Consider the following 16,772-nt stretch of genomic DNA (forward strand, 5'->3'; position numbering starts at 1 on the left):
ATTCTGCAGCCCAAGTACCAAGGAGTCATTTTGACTTTCAAGTCTTATTATTTAATAAATACATTTTGTAAGGCTTTACAGTTGTCATAGATTGTGATTCCTCTGATGGATGTGGGGAAAATCAATAATAAACCTCATGGAAAGAATTCACCATTCTAGGTGCCATTAAGAGCATTCATAATTCAACATTAATAGGAGTCAGGAAGAAGTTGATTTTAACCTTCACAGATGACTTTGAGGGGTTCAAGACTTCAGTGGAGAAAGTAACTGCAGATGTGGTGGAAATAGCAAGGGAACTAGAATTAGAAGTAGAGGCCAGGCGCAGTGGCTCACGCCTGTAATCCCAGCACTTTGGGAGGCCGAGGCGGGGGGATCACGAGGTCAGGAGATCCAGACCATCCTGGCTAACACGGTGAAACCCCGTCTCTACTAAAAATACAAAAAAATTATCTGGGCATGGTGGCGGGCGCCTGTAGTCCCAGCTATTCAGGAGGCTGAGGCAGGAGAATGGTGTGAACCTAGGAGGTGGAGCTTGCAGTGAGCCGAGATGGCGCCACTGCACTCCAGCCTGGGCGACAGAGTGAGACTCCATCTCAAAAATAAATAAATAAATAAATAAAAAGAGCCTGAACATGTGACTGAATTGCTGCAATCTCAGGATAAAATTTGCATGGATGAGGAGCTGCTTCTTATGGATGAGTAAACAAAGCGCTTTCTTGATATGGCATCTACTCCTGGTGAAGATGCTGTGAACATTGTTGAAAGGACAGCAAAGGATTTAGAATATTTTATAAATTTAGTCTCTAAAGCAGTGGCAACAGGTTTTGAGAGGATTGACTCCAATTTTGAAGGAAGCTCTACTCTATGTAAAATGCTATCAAATAGCACTGCATGCTACAGAGAAATCTTTCATGGAAGGGTCAGCTGATGTGCCAAACTTCTTTGTTGTCCTAAAGAAATTGCCATAGCCACCCAATCTTCAGCAACCACCACCCTGATCTGATCTGATCAGTCAGCAGCTATCAACCCTGCACCAGCAAAAAGATTGTGAATTGCTGAAGGCTCAGATGATTGTTAGCATTTTTTAGCAAGAAAGCATTTTTTCATTAAGGTATGTAAATAGTTTTCTTAAACACATGCTTTTGCATTATAATTGACTACATTACAATGTAAACACAACTTTTACATGCACTGGGAAACCATATAATTTGTATGACTTGCTTTATTGTGATATTTGTTGCATTATTTGCTTTGTCATATGGTCTGGAATTGAACCTGCAATATGTCCAAGTTATGCCTGATATGTAAATCTCCAGTAGTCTGATCAATTTTAAATACCTGGACAAAATCGGGTCTCTGTAGCAGCAAAGCTGAGGATCAGGCCATGGCATATTGAACTATACTAAGGCTCTGCTATAAGACTTTGCCTAATCTCACCCCAGTTTTCCCCTCTTCGTTGACCCTACTGCCACCAAGTATCTTATCCTGGATTTCTCTGCTGAATGTCTATTTGTTATTTTATTATATTTATGCATTTTATTATAAATGGCCTGAGATTCCTTTTAGAAATAACCAACTGTAGCAGAGCCTGCTGTTATCTCCCAACATCCATTCTCTTTTTCTTCCTTCTGCCAATAGAATCTCTAAGCTTTGGCTGATCACATCGCCAGCAGGGAAAGATGATATTTCCCAGCTTCCCTTGCCCATGTGTGTCCATGTGACTAAGTTCTGGCCAATGGAATGTGAGTGATAATGATATATACAGAGGGAGGCTGCTTACCCTCCATTGCCACACACCCCTCCTCCACCATTTCCCCTTTCTAGTTGGTTGGATTGTAGACATGGTGGTAGTGAGCAGGCTTCTACCCTGTGGACAAGAGTAGCACCCTAGGGCATGGAAGAGCAATCAAACGAAAGGAACTTGGATTTCTAAACAACCTTGTAGAGTAGAACCATCTCACACTTCTGGACTTTTTGGTGGAGGGAAAAAAACCCTTCTGTCTTGTTTAAGCCTCTGTTCATCTGGCTTTTGTTAAACTGGCTGAACCAATACCCCAAGCAATATGCATCTAAATATATGAATAAATGAAAAATGAATAATTTCTAAACCAATTCCTTGAGCTTCATGAGAAACGTGCCCATGACACCCAACAATAACCTGTTTGTATTATTCTCCCCAGCTAATTCATGAATGAGACATATACTTTACCTAACTTCCTGGCTGACTGAGTCATCACGTATGAATTTATTCCCATTGTCAGTAATGATATTACTTGCACATAGAGTATAAACTAAAAACAAAGCACATAAATAGTTAGAACCAAAATATTAAATAAGTACTCCAACAGCAATCATTGTTCAATTAGCCACCAACAAAATTCTATTAATATCTTAATCCACATTTTAAAATCCTATTTCTGACAAGTCAGTTAAGGCAAAAAGGCAGTTTTGTGGACATTGCCTGAACATACTACACTGGGGCAGACATTAATTTTCAATCTGAACGAGGAAAACAATAGACTGGAGATTCTGTGCTAAGGACACTGAGGGAGGAGCTCTCCACAGTTGCCACTCCCGTCAGCAGTCATGCAAAGACAGCACAGTGGTAGCCATCCCAGGCATGGCTGTGGAAACTGCAGGGTGGAGAGAAAGCCCAGCAGCCACAGGCGGTGGTGACTGTGGGCAGCAGAGGGATATGTGCCTGCCACCAGCATTTACTACGGCTGTACCAGAGGTTCTGAAGGAGAAGGCAGGAGCTGTGGTGAGGCCTGGAGAGGTGCTGTGTGGAAGCAGAAAGATAACTAACATTTGTAGGCCATGACTTTGCCATTTCTTAGCCATGTGACTGGGGGCCAGTTAATTTAACCATCACTCTGAGCCACAGCATCCTTCACTGAAAAGAGGAGTTAATAGTAATTTCTCCTCCAGTGTCTCCCACGCTTAACTAATAACAATCACCTGAAGTGCTTGTTAAACCTACTGACTCCCGCTGTGGGTTGTGATTCTGTAGGTCTAGGGTGGAAGCAATGGGACTCTTAACACCAGACAAAACTAAGAAACACTGTAAAATGATGCCCAGGTGCTAGTTAACTTCTCATTGACTTGGTTTTAGGCCAATTCCTTGCATAAAAGAGAATCGAAGGAGCTGTAATGTTGATTATTTTACTTTTCTTTTGGAGCATGGAAAGAACCAAAGTCTTTGCAAAACCACTGGTTATTTGAACTCAAAATTAATGCCCAGATCAGGCCCATGGATATAAAACCTCAGAAAAAAATGTGGTGAGGAATATGAATATGATACTCCATCAAAAATAGCACTTCCTGTTTGGGGAGTTAGGGCACCTGAGGTCTTTCCCTCTTCTGCTACATACAGAAGGCTACTCTGATTGGATTTCTCTACATGCAAGATGGAGAGGTCAATAGTTGCTCCCAAAAAGAAGGTATTAAATACTGTATTCCTTGGGCCTTTGGGACAGCAGCAAAATAGTAAAGAAGTTCTGGGATGGAAATTGGACAATAGCGACAAACTCTGTACATCAACCTCCAGATTCCTTGGTAGATGAGTCAGTGCTCTTGAGCTCATATCATTCAAGAGGTTTTCCCCCTCCCAGAAACAGATTTGGGATTTATCTTATTAGAAGGTAATGAGAGGCTGATCCTGGAGATTTCTAGCAGCTTCTGGAAACTTCTCTAGCTAGCTCACAGTGCTGTCACAAATGACAAAGTACACGGCCAGCAGTTGCACTGGGCTCTTTGAATCTTGCCTGGACTGTCAGATGCAGCCACCACCAGACTCCCCAGAAATCCACCAGTTAACCCATGGGGAAAGGCTTTGAGAAAGAGTGGAAAGGAAATCGTTTTGTTTTGTGCTACAGATAATGGAGTCTTTGCCCAGAATTTTTCGAGAAATAAATTTTTTTAAAATTAGCCCTAAAGACATAAATCTAACTAGACCCTTAATTTAAAAATGTATAAAATATTTCTTACCTTGGTATTCTTACCTAGCATTTCAGTTTTTGTTCTAAGAACTATAAGGATTAAAATGCTCTTGACAAGAGTATTGTATTTTCATGCTTTCTGGCAGCTATTGAAAAATAGTATTTGTACTCAGGCCTGGTGGCTCACGTCTGTAATCCCAGCACTTTGAGTGGAGGCCGAGATGGGTGGATCACCTGAGGCCAGGAGTTCGAGACCGGCCTGGTCAACATGGCAAAACCCTGTCTCTACTAAAAATACCAATAATAATAATAATAATCCAGATGTGGTTGTACACACCTGTAATCCCAGCTACTTGGGAAGCTGAAGCATGAGAATTGCTTAAACCTGAGAGGCGGAGGTTGAAGTGAGCCAAGATCGTACCATTGCACTCCAGCCTGGGTGACAGAGCAAGATCTTGTCTCAAAAAAAAAAAAAAAAAAAAAAAAAAAGAAAAGAAAATAGCATTTGTGTATTCAATAACATTTATTGAGCATTTATTAAGTGTCTGGTATTTTATTGAGCATGATCTCAATTCTCAACTAAAAGTTGAAGCTCAGCAAGGCTGGGGAACTTCCTCAAGATCACCCAGCCTGTGAATGGTGGAGTCCAGATCAAAGCCCCAGTGTATCTAATACCACATCCATAACTACCCCATGACTTGGTCCCTTTCACATTCTCAACATAAATAACGTTCTAATCTGTTCCTTTCTACTTAAAATAATGCATTTAAAAAATCTAATTCAAAGCTGGTGAACTTTATTACTGGGTTCTCTGACAAGTGGGCAAGATAAGTAAAAATGACAAATACGAATAATCATGAGATATGATCTTTCCTACCATTTCTGGTACTTCCACTTTCTGTTCAGCAAGATTATAAATATCAGGAGCCAAGAGTAAATTAAAAACTCCTTTAATTCCAGACCACGTGATTACAACTCCCCATCGCCAATTATATTCATAACTTGAATGCATCAAAATAGGGCTCACTAACAAAATAGTAAGCAACCTGTGGAGAGGGAAACATTAAAAATAAATCACATCTTGTTTATTAATGTTATTCATAGTTGAAAGCATGTACTAAATAGTAAATTCAATATAAAAATTTTCAGGAAAGAAAAAAACAATGCAATGTATTGTTACGTCCTTCCAATTTTCTCGGACTAACCAAATCTACTATTTAAATTTTGCACATGACACTCAAGTCTTGAAAAATAATGCTAGAACTTCTAAACAAATATAAGGAATTATCAACACTACTGTATAATGTTTGGATTTGGGTAGTAAATTCTCACAGGGAAGCCTCTTCTAAGAATGCTAACAAGCTCATCTACTCCTGAAAAGCCATACACGACTGGATTCAAAATTACAGTGGGGGCATGTGCAGATCATGACTCAAATGTAAAATTATTTTAGACACATTAATAAACTTAACCCAACCAAATGTCTATTGAGCTCCCACAAGAATCATAAGCTAAATGTCACACAAATAATTTTAATTGTGTGGCTCCCTGTTTTTGATATCAGGAAATGACATAAGTTGTTTCTATTTTGATTGGACTCTGATATTTTAGGGAAAGGTTATTTAGTGAGCCAAAGGTTATTTAGTGAGTTACAGACGTGAGCCACCTTCTTGCTCTCCAGATTACTTTTCTATAGGACCCTGTGCCAAAATTTAAAATCTATCATTAAGGGACTGGCCCTGAGAGAATATCAATACTGTACTTCAGATAATTTAGAACAAATGAAATTTCAGCAAAAGTGAAAGCAGATATGTTCTTAGCCTCAAAAAACTATTGTGTATCAGTTGATCAGCTACAATTGCACAAGTCAATTTACAGAATTCCAGTCATTGAGAAACAGAAAATCTACAATTACCACCTATAATGTATAAAATTATTTGGGCAAACTCCTCTGCCTTGCATGCGAGCCTTTTGCAACGTGACTCTTACCAACCTTTTCAGCCTTACTAAATAACCTTTCCCTAAAATATCAGAGTCCAACCAAAATAGAAACAACTTATGTCATTTCCTGATATCAAAAACAGGGAGGCAGAATAGCAAATACTCTGAAGTCAGCCTACCTGTGTGAAATCTAGGCTTGCCTTTTACTAACTGCATAACTACGTAAGTAAGTTATTTAATCTCTCTGTGTCTCAGCTTCTTCATCTGTAAAATGAAGATAATAACAATTGTACTTGCCTCAAAGGATTATTGTGGTAATTCAGTTAAATGAGGCAATTTACTCAGGGCTTAGAATGATGCTTTGCATGTGGTCAGCACTCAATACATAATCAATACATAATTATAACTATATATGATACATACATATCCATAAAAATTATTCAATCAGCAATGCTTATTATGTTCATGTATTCCCATTTCTTTATCTTGGCTCATCCTCTCTGAAATATTTTTCTCCAGTCTTTACAGAAAACCCCCACACACGTCAAGGGTCAACTTAAGGATAATTCCCTCCATTAAAGCCTTTCCTCTGGTGACGTGGAACCATCAGTTCAGCAAGATCTCTGGCACTCACTGGCCGTTTGACCTTGGAAAAGGTCCTTTGCTTTTCTGGGGTACGATTTCTTCAAAATGTAGAAAATAACAGAGATAAATAATTGGAGATGATAACTCTTATCTCCTAGTGTTGTTATGAAGATGAAATGAGATAATGGATGTATACCTGAGTCAAACAGTGTGCTAAAGCCATGTTTCTTTCTTTATGACCAATCTCAACTTACACATGAGCTCTCATGGCAGAACGAAATCTTAACTTTCAAATGGAATAACTTAGTCTTTTCTAGTTTAAACATTCTTTGGGTATAACTTGATCTTGCCTATACAAACAGTCAATTCAAATTTCCCTCTAAAGAGCAGTTTGTCCTGTTTTCCAAGATGCTCCCCCTGCCCTGCCTTCCCAGGACAGGGTCTGGAAACTCACATAACTCGTGGCATCAGGGAAAGGCTTGCAGAGAACATCTATCGATTTAGGTGACTTGTGTTACTTGTGTTTGGCCTTTGGCCCCTGTTCTTGAGACATCTACTGGGAAGTATTCTTGGTCTATTTTTTTCAGTAAGGCCAATGCATGGTAATTGCTCGGATGACCTGTCTCCTCTACCAATTAAATGACCACCACCACCATCCCAGCACTGCAGATCCCTTGAGGTCTGCTGCCACTCCCATTCGACCCTAGGTTTGAATGGTCTCCCATGCAGCCCTCCGACTTGGGGTCACTTTGGTGACCTTTCTGGCAAACTCACCAAATATCTTCTGAATTCACCACAGAGGAGGAAAGAACTTCAGATTTCTTCCATGTCAGAAACAGATTAAGGATCAAAAGTACTATCTCAGGCCTATTGTCTACTTACCATTTCTGCTCAGTAGCCTTAGGCCCATGTCACTCTAGGAGGCTGTATTTTCTCAGAATTCCAAACCGGAGGTACAGGTGGGGATGTGATGGGAGTGGAGCAGTGTCCTTACCCTGGTCTCAACCCCCTCTATAATCAGCAATGTTCTACTTCCCCTTCCTGTTTGTCATAGCCTCCATTATCTTCACCATGGCATAAAAGAAAATTATGTAACCTGAATCTACCAAGCTTGTCTCTTGATATGAAAAAAGGATATTTTCAGAATTTAACAAAGTCTTCTCTTCTTCAGCAAAGCCTGGCTTTCAGAACTGTTGTCTCATTGTGTGGTCTCAAAAATACTCAGAAATCAAGAGCTACATATAAACTCTGTATTTTGGAATTTCATCATAAATTCTTAATCTTTTTTAGCTGAATAGAAGGAAGGCCATACGTAAAGAAGTATAATACGAAAAAGAAAACACATTCATATATTGCAGGAACAGCACTCCTTTTATAGTGGATATTGTGGTGTTCCATTTAGACATCCTTTTCGGGGCTGACAGCCCATCCTCCAACTGGTAGGAATTTGAGGATTTAAATGGGCCTGCATGGCTCTGCCTCTCACTGCACATTGCTCTGGGCCACAGGGACTTGCCCTCCTCAAAGTTGTTGCCTCTCAAGGGATAGCCCTTGGCCAATGACTGCATTATGAAGATACAAAGGCCTGTTCCCTTATCTCAGTGTGGGATGACTCTGAAGGGCCCTTCCAGCTCCACAGTTTCCCATAGCTCAGGGGAGCCTTGGATGAAACTGTGCTGTGGGTCAGCTTCTCCCCTTGCCCAATTCTGCCTTCCACACTTGCCCAATAAACCTTTTGCCAACAACTCTCCCAACCCTCCTAACCCTCCCTCTCAGATTCTGCTCCCAGGAAACCCAATCTATGACTCCTTCGAATTTGTAAATCTAGCACAGGGCAGGCATTCCACAGAACCCCTCAGCTAGCTATGAAGCCTCATAACACGTTTCTTGTTCCTTTTCTATCTTTCTTTCTTTCTCTTTTTCTTTCTTTCTTTTCTTTTCTTTCCTTCTTTCTTTCTTCTCTTTTTCTTTCTTTCTTTCCTTCTTTCTTTTCTTTCTTTCTTTCTTTCTCTTTTTTATTTTTATCTTTTTTTAGACAGAGTCACGCTCTATAACCCAGGCTGGAGTGCAGTGGAGTAATCTTGGCTCACTGCAACCTCTGTCTCCCAGGTTCAAGAGATTCTCCTGCTTCAGCCTTCCAAGTAGGTGGGATTACAGGCATGTGCCACCGCACCAAGCTAATCTTTGTATTTTAGTAGAAACAGGGTTTCACCATGTTGGCCAGGCTGGTCTTGAACTCTTGACCTCACATGATCCACCCGCCTTGGCCTCCCTAAGTGCTGGGATTACATGTGTGAGCCACTGTGCCTGGCCCCATAACATATTTCTTAAGCCTCCTATATGAAGCTTATCTTTCCTTATGTCACAGTTATTTACATATTTATTTTATCCCTCCAACTAGATTTTAAACTTCTTGAGGAAAGGTACTGTGTTTTATGCATCTCTGTGAACCTTGAGACTTCAAACAGCAAGTCCTATTGTATTTACATGGTCACGGTCACTCCTTTTTAGAGAAAGAGACGTGGGGTTGCTGTTTGCCTGGGATGGAGCTGGGGGTAAGGGATGTCACCAGAGACCAGGGAAAAAAATGTACCATGTTGTTTGGCTTCTGAGCTGAAAGACTACTTATTTTTAAGGCAAGTTTGCATAGTTGTACAACCAAGACCTGAAAGGAGAATTAGCTGAATCAGCATCCTCTGATCTCAGACTAAAGAGTTGATAGGAGACAGTGTCTCTATTCTACCCTTAGTTCCAGCTCTTCACACTGGGGGAAGCTGGTCAGAGAAATGTGGGGTCCTGCTGATGAATGGAGTATGGATGGGAAGTCTGACAGTCCCTCAGGAGTATGACTAACCTGAGGGACGTAGATACAACAAAGTCTGGACTAGAGCCCCTGTCCAGGCGACAGCCTTCAAGGACATGAGCAACTGGTCCCAGAACAGGCTTGACCAGATAAAATGAACATCACTGGTCCCTTCCATTGTCACCACCACTGGCCAATCACACATGAAAAAGATCAGCCACTCCCACCCATTCCCCCAAGGACTGACCAATCACATAAAGGACACACACACACACACACACACACACACACACACGACTGTAACTAATCTAATAATCCTGAACTGACCTGGAAAGTTACTAGATTGGAATGAATTTACCTGATTGTATGTAAACTAAATCCACCAGGATCCAGCTCACAGCTATATAGTAAAGCCAGTTCTAGAAATAAAATTTCGGCCGGGCGTGGTGGCTCAAGCCTGTAATCCCAGCACTTTGGGAGGCCGAGATGGGCGGATCAGGAGGTCAGGGGATCGAGACCATCCTGGCTAACATGGTGAAACCCCGTCTCTACTAAAAAATACAAAAAACTAGCCGGGCGAGGTGGCGGGCGCCTGTAGTCCCAGCTACTCGGGAGGCTGAGGCAGGAGAATGGCGTAAACCTGGGAGGCAGAGCTTGCAGTGAGCTGAGATCCGGCCACTGCACTCCAGCCGGGTGACAAAGCGACACTCCGTCTCACAAAAAAAAAAAGAAATAAAATTTCATTTTTTTGAGTACTAAAAATCTGGGCACCATTTTAATAGGAATTAAGTTATATGCCCATTACAACTCTATAGGGAAAAAAATTCATTAAGGTCATCGTTCAAGTCAGAAACTAGCCCCTGTGCCCAATGACTATTGAAAAAAATTCAGAGCTCCCTAGAAGTGTTGACTGCAACATCAAAGAGGCCAAATTAATCTTTGTCAAGGTGGAAATCATTTATACTTGTTTTTTCTAATTTTGTACTTCATCAAAGTGAAATTCTGAGGTCTGAATTTTTAAAAATATCTTTTAATGAGTTTCATAATGTTTATTTTCTGATTATCAAAATGCAAGCAATCTCACAAATTTTAACTTTCAGTCTACCTTCCAAGATTATTAATTTTAAATATTCTTTAAACATTTTCTACATAGTGGAGCTTAACAGATTAGGAACGATTTTCTATTAATCTTAAAAATATACACATCAAGGGTAAGTGATTTTACAAATGGAAAGTGCAATATTTTCTTTTCCATAATTCACACCCCTCAGGACCTTTGGATTCTTTCTAATTTTTCATCTCTATGAATATGACTACAATGAAAACACTTTGAAAAAAATCATCATCCAGATTTTTTTAAAAATTTAACAGCTTCATTGGTATACAGAAATCTGCACATATTTAGCATATATAATTTGATGAGCACATTGTCCACTCCACATTTTAAATCACAGTCTTACAAGTGGAATACAAACATTAAATCATTAACTATACAAGCAAGTGTTCTATAATACTTGCAGGGAGTGCTAAAGGGAGAACTACACAGTGACAAAGAGTGTGGGAGAGCAGTGCCTCCCCTGGTGGAGGTGGACGGCAGGGACCAGAAGCATGGAGGCTTTCCCTGAGGAAGGATGGTTTGTCCTGTAATCTGAAAGTACCAGGGGCCAGGATGAAGGACAGCCAGAGGACAGCTATGGAAGGACCTGAAGGAACAAGTATCTGAGGAACTTTGTCACACATGTTTGGAGTGAAGAGAGCAAGCAGCAGAGGGTCCTTTGAGCCGGCTGATGAGGGGGGCAGGGCCACTGTTTCACAGGGTCTTTATCACACTCTCACAGGGCTGAATGCATGAATTTTAGGAACCACTGATTTTACCACTTTTCATTTTATTTTTAAAAATTTCTAGTGGGTTTAAAACTTAAACATGTTTTAGCCATTAGTATTTCTTCTTTTATGAACTTGTCATATCCTCCATAATGTTTATTATTTTTTAAATGCCCCCTCAACCCAGCTTTTCCCAACTCCAGGAAGAACTGGGAAGAGAAGGCAAGGCCAATCTAGTTACTTTATCTTGGTTTTAAATGATAAAACAACACATGAATACTGAAAAAAAACTCAAATAGTAAAAGTATATGAAAATTTTTTAATTTTAACTTTTGTGGGTACAGAGTAGGTGTGTGTATTTAATGGGTACGTGAGATATTTGATACAGGGCATGCAATGCATAATAATGACATCATGCTAAATGCAGTATCCATGCCCTCAAGCATTTATCCTTTGTGTTACAGATAATCCAATTAGACTCTCTTAGTTATTTTTAATTGTACAATTAAATTATTATCAACTATAGTCACCCTGTTGTGCCATCAAATACTAGGTCTTACTCATTCCTTCTATTTTTCATACCTGTTAACCATCCTTACTTTCCCCCTTATCCCCCTACTACCCTTCCCAGCCTCTGGTAACCCCCCATGAACTCTCTACCCCCATGAGTTCAATTGTTTTAACTTATACATCCCACAAATAAGTGAAAACATGTGAAATTTGTCTTTCTGTGCCTGGCTTATTTCACTTAACATAATGACCTCCAGTTCTTTCCATATTGTTGCAAATGACAGGATCTCATTCCTTTTTATGACTAAATAGTATTCCATTGTGTATAAGTACCACATTTTCTTTACCCATTCATCTGTTAATGGACACTTAGGTTGCTTCCAAATCTTGGTTATCGTGAATAGTGCTGCAATTAACATAGGAGTGCAGATACCTCTTTGATATACTGATTTCCTTTATTTGGGGTATATATGCAGCAATGTGATTGCTGAATCATATGATAACTCTGTGTTTAGTTTTTTGAGGAACCTCCAAAATATTCTTTGTAGTGATTGTACTAATTTACATTCCCACCAACAGTGTATGAGAGTTCCCTTTTCTCCACATCCTCACCAGGATTTGTTATTGCCTGTCTTTTGGATATAAGCCATTTTAACTGGGATGAGATGATATCTTATTGTAGTTTTGAGTTGCATTTCCCTGATGATCAATGATGTTGGGCATGTTTTCATATATCTGTTTGCCATCTGTATGTCTTCTTTAGAGAAATGTCTACTCAGATCTTTTGCCCAATTTTAATCAGATTTTATATTTTTTCCTATTGACTTGTTTGAGCTCCTTATATATTCCGGTTATGAAACTCTCATCAGATGGGTAGTTTTCTTTTTGTTTTTATTTTTTCTTTTCTTTTCTTTCTTTCTTTTCTTTTCTTTTCTTTTTTTTTTTTTTTTTTTTTTTTTTGAGACAAAGTCTCACTCTGTTGCCCAGGTTGGAGTGCAGTGGTGCGATCTCAGTTCACTGCAACCTCTGCCTCCCGGGTTTTTCAAGCGATTCTCCTGCCTTAGCCCCCCGAGTAGCTGGGACTACAGGCACGCACCACTGCACAGGTGGGTGGTTTCCTCCCATTCTGTGGGTTGTCTCTTCAATTTGTTGATTGTTTCCTTTACTATATAGAAGCTTTTTAACTTATGTTATCTCATTTGTCCATTTTTTTCTTTGATTGCCTGTGCTTGTGGATTATTCCTCAAGAAATCTATGCCCTGACCAGTGTCCTAGAGGGTTTCCCCAATGTTTTCTTGCAGTAGTTTCATAGGTTATAGTCTTAGATTTACCTATTTAATCCATTTTAATTTGATTTGTGCCTATGATGAGAGTTAGGGGCCTAGTTTCATTCCCTTGCGTATGGATATCCAGTTTTCCCAGCACCATTTATTGAAGAGACTGTTCTTTCTCCAATATACATTCTTGTCACCTTTGTCAAAAAAGAGTTCACTGTAGACATATGGATTTATTTCTGGGTTCTCTTTTCTGTTCCATTGGTCTGTCTGTTTTTATGCCATTCCAATGCCGCTTTCATTACTATAGCTCTGTAGTATAATTTGAAGTAATGTGATTCCTCCAGTTTTATTTATTTATTTATTTATTTATTTATTTATTTATTTATTTTGCTCAGGATATCTTTGGTTATTCTGGGTCTTTTGTGTTGTCACATAAATTTTAGAATTATTTTTCCTATTTCTGTGAAGAATGGCATTGGTATTTTAACAGAGGTTGCATTGAATCTATAGATCATTTTAGATAGTATGGACATTTTAACAATATTGATCCTTCCAATTCATGAACATGGAATGTCTTTCCATTTCTGTGTATCCTCTCCAGTTTTATGCATCAGCATTTTATAATTCTCATTGTAGAGATCTTTCACTTCTTTGGCTAAGTTAATTCTTAGGTATTTGATTTTATTTGCGGCTATTATAAATGGGATTACTTTTTAATTTCTTTTCACAGTGTTCACTGTTGGCATATAGAAATGCTACTGATTTTTGTATGCTGATTTTATATCCTGCAACTTTACTGAATTTGTTTATCAGTTCTAATGATAAACTGATAATTTGTTTATCAGTTTTAATTTTTTGGCCTTTAGGTTTTTCCAAATATAAGATTGTATCACATGCAAACAAGGATAATTTGATTTCTTCCTTTCCAATTTGGGCGCCCCATATTTCTTTCTCTTGTCTGATTGCTCTAGCTAGGACTTCCAACAGTATATTGAATAACAGTAAAGAAAGTGGGCATCCTTGTCATGCTCCGGATCTTAGAGGAAGGCTTTCAGTTTTCCTGCATTCAGTATGGTACTAGCTGTGGGTGGGTCTCTCAGATATGGTTTTTATTTGGTGTTATTTCGGTTTTTTGTTTTTTTTCTTTAACATTTTAAGACTTGTTTCATGACCTAATATATGGTCTATCCTTCAGAATGATCCATGTGCTGAGTAGAAAAATGTGTATTCTGCAGCTCTTGGACAAAATGTTCTGTAAGTATCTGTTAGGTGTATTTGTTCCATGGTGCAAATTAAGTCCAATGTTTCTTTGTTAATATTTTTGTCTGGAAGATCTGTCCAATGCTGAAAGTGGGGTGTTGAAGTCTCAGTTATTATTGCATTGAAGTTTCTCTCTCTTTGGTGCTAATAATATTTGTTTTATCTGGGTGCTCCAGTGTTGGGTGCATATATATTTAAAACTATCATACCATCTTGCTGAATTGATTCCTTTATCATTATATAATGACCTTGTCTCTTCTTACAGTTTTTGTCTTGAAATGTATTTTGTCTGATGTAAGTACAGCTACTCTTGCTCTTTTTTGGTTTCCACTGGCATGGGATGTCCTTTTCCATCCCTTTATTGTCAGTCTTTGTGTATCTTTATAGGTGAAGTGTTTTTCTTGGAGACAACAGATCATTGGGTCTTGTTTTCTTATTATTAATTCAGCCACTCTGTCTTTTGATTGGAGAGTTTAGTCCATTTACGTTCAATATTATTATTGATAAGTAAGGACTTACTGCTACTATTTTGTTATTTGCTTTCTGGTTGTTTTGTGGTCTTCTCTTTCTTCTTTCATTCCTTCCAGCCCTTTCAATGAAGGTAATTTTCACTGGCAGTATGATTAATTTATGGCATTTAATTTTTTGTGTATTTGTTGTATTTTTTACTTTAAGGTTACCACGAGGCTGGTAAATACTATCTTATAACCCATCATTTAAAATTGATGACACTTAACACTAATTGCATAAACGAAGAAATAGGCAAAAAGAAAACTGACAAAAATGATACACTTTGACTTTACCCCCCCGCTATTTAACTTTTTGTTGTTTCTTTATGTCTTATTGTATGTACTATGTCTTGAAAAGTTGTAGTAATTACAACAACTACGACAAATGTAGTTTGTCATTTTGCATTTCTACTTAGGAGTTTACACACCACAATTACAGGGTTTTTTTAATCTTTTATTTTAGGTTTGGGAGTACATGTGAAGGTTTGTTACATAGGTAAACACGTGTCACAGGGGTTTGTTGTACCTGTTATTTCATCATGAAGGTATTAAGCCCAGTACCTAATAGTTATTTTTTCTGCTCCTCTCCCTCCTTTCATCCTCCCACCTCAAGTAGATCTCAGTGTCTGTTGTTTCTTTCTTTGTGTTCATAAGTTCTTACCATTTAGCCTCCACTTGTAAGTGATAATATGTAGTGTTTGGTTTTCTGTTCCTGTGTTAGTTTGCTAAGGATAATAGCCTCCAACTCTGTCCATGTTCCACAAAAGACATGAGCTCAGTCTTTTTTATGGCTGCATAGTATTCCATGGTGTATATGTATTACATTTTCTTTATCCAGTCTGGCATTGATGGGCATTTAGGTTAATTCTATGCTTTTGCTATTGTGAATAGTGCTGCAATGAACATTCACATTCATGTGTCTTTATAGTAAAATGATTTATATTCCTCTGGGTATATACCCAGTAGTGAGATTGCTGGGCCAAATGGCGGTTCCTCTTTTAGTTCTTTGAGGAATTGCCAGACAGTGTTATAATAGCCTGTGATTTTCCATGTACCCACTATTACCAGTAAGTCTATGTCCTGAAAATTTGTTGAAATTACTATGTTTGATAGGTTCATCTTTTAGTCTTTCTATTCAAAATATGAGTAGTTTACCCACCACAATTATAGTGTCATAGTATTCCTTGCTTTTCTGTGTACCTACTATTACCAGTGAGTTTTATATCTTCTGATGATTTCTTATTGCTCATTAACATCCTTTTCTTTCAGATTGAAAAACTCCCTTTAGCATTTCTTCTAAGACAGGTCTGATGTTGATGAAATCCCTCAGCTTTTGTTTGTCTGGGAAAGTCTTCATTTCTCCTTCACGTTTGAAGGATATTTTCGCAGATACACTATTCTTGGGTAAAAGTTATTTTCCTTCAGCACTTTAAATATGTCATGCCACTCTCTCCTGGTCTGTAAGGTTTCCACCAAAAAGTCTGCTGCCTGACTTTTGCCTTTTATCTCCTCTGACTGCATATTTTCAAATAGCCTGTCTTCAGGCTCACTAATTCTTTCTTCTGCTTGATCAGTTCTGCTATTAAGAGAGACTAATGCATTCCTCTGTATGTCACTTGCATTTTTTACTCTAGAATTTCTGCTTGATTGGTGCTTCATTATAAGTTGTTTCTTTTCTGCTTTTAGGGTCCTTTCTTTAACCATGATCTTTGGGAGTTTGATTAGTATAATGCCTTGAGGTAGCATTCTTTGGGTTAAATCTGCTTGGCATACAACCTTCTTGTACTTGAATATTGATATCTTTCTCTTGGTTTGGGAGGTTCTCTGATATTATCATTTTGAATAAACTTTCTACCCCATCTCCTTCTCTACCTCCTCTTTAAGGCCAATAACACTTAGATGTGCCCTTTTGAGGTTATTTCTTAGATCTAGTAGGTGTGCCGCATTCTTTTTTATTCTTTTTTCTTTTGTGTCCTCTGACTGTGTATTCTCAAATAGTCTGTCTTCAAGCTGACTAATTCTTTCTTCTCAAGCAATTCAGGAGAATTGCTTGAGCCCAGGAGTTCAAGACCAGCCTGGGCAACATGGCAAGACCCTGTCTCAAAAAGAAATAAAAAATAAAAAA

General features: G+C 38.7%; 1 protein-coding gene across 1 annotated transcript in view; it reads right to left on the bottom strand.

The window, feature by feature from the left end:
* The window catches only part of SLC9C2 (solute carrier family 9 member C2 (putative)), a 107,851-nt gene that overhangs the window by 56,679 nt on the left and 34,400 nt on the right, over nucleotides 1-16,772 (bottom strand). Inside the window, 2 exon segments of the mRNA XM_017866919.1 lie at nucleotides 2,210-2,291; nucleotides 4,816-4,984. Of these exon segments, the coding sequence (XP_017722408.1) occupies nucleotides 2,210-2,291; nucleotides 4,816-4,984 (251 nt within the window).

Source organism: Rhinopithecus bieti, unplaced genomic scaffold, assembly GCF_001698545.2.
Source record: "Rhinopithecus bieti isolate Rb0 unplaced genomic scaffold, ASM169854v2 scaffold_1853, whole genome shotgun sequence".
NCBI classification, from domain to species: Eukaryota; Metazoa; Chordata; class Mammalia; order Primates; family Cercopithecidae; genus Rhinopithecus; species Rhinopithecus bieti.